This window comes from Cephus cinctus, unplaced genomic scaffold (genome assembly GCF_000341935.2).
Source record: "Cephus cinctus unplaced genomic scaffold, Ccin1 Ccin1_scaffold0670, whole genome shotgun sequence".
NCBI lineage: Eukaryota > Metazoa > Arthropoda > Insecta > Hymenoptera > Cephidae > Cephus > Cephus cinctus.
Window position 1 is genome coordinate 188,555 of NW_014333297.1, and position 4,155 is coordinate 192,709.

The window sequence follows — 4,155 nt, forward strand, 5'->3', positions numbered from 1 at the left end:
TCTCTCTCTCTCTCTCTCTCTCTCTCTCTCTGTGTGTGTGTGTCTCTAAAGTATCGTAAGTGTAAAAAGGGTGGTTTGATTGAGCTCCCCCTCGATTCCCCATTATTTTATCATTTATTTATTAAATAATGTTATGTAATGTCGTGTTGATCCCAGAATGTGTCGCGAGCCGCGTGTCCCCCCTCCGCAGGCTTCTACAGAGCCAGCGACCAGTCGCGCTCATGAAAACGCAACGTGATCCTCGAAGATTTTCATGTCTTTTCGGAGGAGTTCTGCTGCTCTCTCCTTTCTCCACTTTCCCTTCCTACTTTCTCCCTTGCCTCTCCCGTGGCAGACGAACGCGAAAAGGACTCGCCTCGGTAATAAACATGAGCGTACGAGAGCGCCCTCTAGAAATATCTTTATTTAGATCTATGGTAAATCCTCTAGAGTTAAATATATAATTAAGCCATATATTTAATCAGGTAGACTCTTCAGATCGAGAAACACCCCGTCGCGGATTCTGAAACGGTTCGCGCATCGAGATTGCCCCATCGCCTTCCGTCACCTTCCATTTACTTTTTTTTTCTCTTCCTTCCTCTCTACCTTCTTTCGTCGTTCGTATTGCAAATACATAATATGCCGTGTGTCACTTAATATATCAATGCTCCTCGTCAACTTGCAAAGTTGCATTCGTGTCTCTTAATTATAGCCGTCTAAAAGAATTTAAGCGTTTCGGACGATCGGCAGTCTGCGACCGTATTCAGTATCAGTAAACAGTAATTAGATAGTAGACAGTAGCAATAAGATTAGATAATAATTCGTAGTAGTAAGATAATTAATTAATTGTCCTCGTTATATCTCTAGTCCTTTCAAACTGGTCGACACACGCACTCTTCTCCTCTCTTTCTCTCCTCCTATCGCAACGCTGTGCCTAACCTAATATTTAAATCCAAGGTAAAAAGAAAAAAGTAGTACCGGTGATCAACACATGTCCGGCGCAATAAAGTGTCCGGCCGGAAGCCGGTCCGACGGTCGGGGAAAAACCAACAAGTTCTTATGGTACAATTCACAAAAAAAAATGCCTAGAATAATAAATGATTAATGTCTGCGAGGGAATGGGCCCATTCTTACAATGCCCATTCCCAACTGTCAATGAACGCACATTACAATAATAGAACAAACTATTTAACCGTTAGCCTAACTGTATAGGGTTTCGCCCATTTCACTTCCACGTTATAATGATCCACTATCGCGCGCAAATACTTTAGAATCTCTCCTATACTTAAGCTCCTCTCTTATTCGAACGTTTTACTTTAATTCGCTCGTTTGTATTCGTGCCTTCTTTAAATAACAACTAGCCCTTTAATTATAAGGTGCACGGTAAGGCTCCTGATGGCAATGGGGCTTCTCTCTCTCCCTCTCTCTCTCGTCCGTCCTGTGCTTCGCCTCCTGCGCTAAATACAGGAAAATTCATCTTTCAACTTTCATCTCTCGGCTTTCGGCTCTCGAGCTATACAAATCATCCACTTTTCAATCATTTTTTTTCTTTTATTATACATCATTCCTAATATAGAATCCTTCGATTCGGCATTCGGCATTCCTTCGTTCTCAGAGGAAACTAGACGAGCCACGTGTAACAAGATCGACAAGAAGAATCGCGCCGGAGTTTAATCGGCGCGAGAAAAGTAGAGAATAAAAAAGAAATTAAGAACTTTCCCAACTCCGTTTCTTTTGATAAAACGGAATAAATTCCTACGCCGCTTCGTCTCAGCTTCGCCTCCTCGAATCGTTCCTCCAACCAGTATTCGTATTACCGTATTTATCGTATCATTAGAATTATTATTATTGTTATTATTAATATTAATATTATTATGTTTCGACCGACGTTTAATTTGAGTCTCTTATACGCGTCATTCTCATTGAAACCTCCTACGCCTTTACGCTCGCTCACGCTTCCGCATCGCGTCGTTTCATCATGTATTTCTTTCCCTTTTCCTTCGTTATGTGAAAAACACTGAAAAGATGTGTGTGTATGTGTGTGTGTGTGTCCGAGTGCGCGTGTGAGTCTGTAACCGCGTGTCTCGCGTGCAATTTATTTTTTTTTTCCTTTATACCATTTTTTTTTCTTTTTCTAATTAATTTACTATATTCCTCTCACTCTCATCGACAAAGTCCTTTATCCTTAAACGCAAGAGTTAAAAGGGGCCTCGTTTAAAAAGCTCCTACCGTTTCCCAGCGCCGCGTGTGTTTCACCTCCCTTGCATCATGGGTCTGTGTGTTTGTCATTTTCTCTGGATTCTCGCTCAATACTTCAACTCCCCTTTATCCACTTCTACCTGCTCTCCTACTTCTATATCTTTTGCTTTCGTGTTTTCTTAATCTTCTATTTTCTTTTTTTTTTTGGCAAATTTCATCTCGTGCGACTTATTTCTTCATCCCTCTCCTCCCCTCCCTCACTCTCAGTCTCACGCCCCCTTCTCTTCTCCCTCGCCTCCTTGTACGTGGTGATTCTCGAAAAGTGTTATCTCAGAAAGGAGACAGACTACGTTTATACGTTTACGTGATAGTGAAAGACTGTTTTTAGCAAAAAAAAAAAAAAAAAGTCTATTAAAAAAGGGTAACCAGGGTTACCACGAAAGTCCAAACGATATAGCGTTGGAGACACTTATTTGAAAAATTATGAAAAATTACCTGAGCCAAAGAAAAAAAGGGAATTACGAGATGAGCCGCGAGTCCCCAATTTTCGCGGCTAATCCTTTTTACAGTGTCGTTCGAAGACAGCAAAGCAAATGAGTATAAAAATCGAGAAATCGACGCGTAACAGAGGATGGATCGATAAGAAGAGGGCGAAGAAGAATGAGAATAGAAGGAAGTTGAGGAAAATGATGACAAAGAAATAGCAGTACCAGCAGGAGCAGTAGTATAGTAGTATAACAGTAGTAATAATAGGTAGTAGTAGGTAGTAATAGTAGCAGTAGTAGTAATAACTGTAGATGTTGATGTTGTTGGTAAGTATAATAATAGGTGGAGCAATAGGTGAGAACCCACGAGCAAGGCCAGGCCGTTCAGCGCATCTCTCCATCGCGGGTCAATTAAAATGGTCATGAGGTGGGCCACTCTTTGAAATCAAAGCCTTGCTGGCCGGGTTTAGGGGCGCTGGCGGCATACCCACCTTGGTTGCTCTCGCCGCCTTGGTACGAGCGCTGAGGAGGATAACTCGTGTCCGCGTAGCTTCCGTATCCCGAGTACCCGCTGTAGTCCGGCGTCTTTGCTGAGCTGCTGCTGGAGCCTGGTGCTCCGGAGCCTGTGGTCTGCCTCGAATACATGTCACCTGCAACCGGCCAAATTCACCCTTTCTCAATTAGCTGCACCCGTACCGGCACCCGTTTCCTCTCGTTTTACTCTGGTTACCCCTCGTAGCTGATGCTGCACGACTCCCCCTTGGGTCGCCGAGAGGAAACCAAAGTAAAATTCCCGAGAAAGGGAAAGAGTATAAATCAAAAAATGAATTGCAGGCACACACCAAGCAAACGAAAAAATTTATTTAAAAAAAAAACATAATTTTGCCTTAAAGCTTCGTCAACGACCAAACAACTTTAGACTAAAGAATGAAATGTGCATTCCAAGGGTTCAGCATTCCCGATGTTGTTTCGTCGTTCATTCGGCCAACGGAGAGGAAAGGATTGACGAAGGATGGGAAGAGGAGTGCACTATTATCCTACGCTACCAACTAACTCGCGACTCTTCCTTCCTTTCTCCATTCATCGCTCTCGATTTCTTCCATTTTCTCTCTCTCTCTCTCTCTCTCTCTCTCTCGCTCTCTCTCTCTCGCTCTCTCTCGCTATTACCTTCACCGTTTCGGACATTCATTCTATCAAGAGAAACAACACGTCTACTGACACATATTATTATACACTAGCACTGGCTCGTCTACTGGCTTAACGGAAGTGGGGGTACTGGCTGGTACTGCTCCTGCGCCCAAAGGGGGGGATCCTTCTCGCATCTCAGTTACTTTCTTTTTTTCTAAATCTCTTTCTCCCTCGTCACGCGCGATCCCCCAGCCGAATTTCTCTTTATTTTATTTCCTTCTCGTATTTCTCCGTCCATCTCCCTTGTCTTTGGTTCTCCAAGTCCTCAAGAGTAAAATCGTATTACCTTCACCGTTTCGGACAT

The 4,155-nt window shown here is 43.1% G+C and overlaps 1 protein-coding gene across 6 annotated transcripts in view; it reads right to left on the reverse strand.

The window, feature by feature from the left end:
• The window catches only part of LOC107269540 (heterogeneous nuclear ribonucleoprotein 27C), a 34,616-nt gene that overhangs the window by 21,244 nt on the left and 9,217 nt on the right, over positions 1-4,155 (reverse strand). For 5 of the 6 annotated variants that reach the window (XM_015743493.2, XM_015743489.2, XM_015743494.2 and 2 more), the window contains one exon: positions 3,155-3,313. In XM_015743493.2, coding sequence (XP_015598979.1) covers positions 3,155-3,313 — 159 coding nt within the window. Of the gene's footprint in view, positions 1-4; positions 1,437-3,154; positions 3,314-4,155 lie in introns of those variants that run through there. The other variant, XM_015743492.2, reaches the window with a different exon arrangement.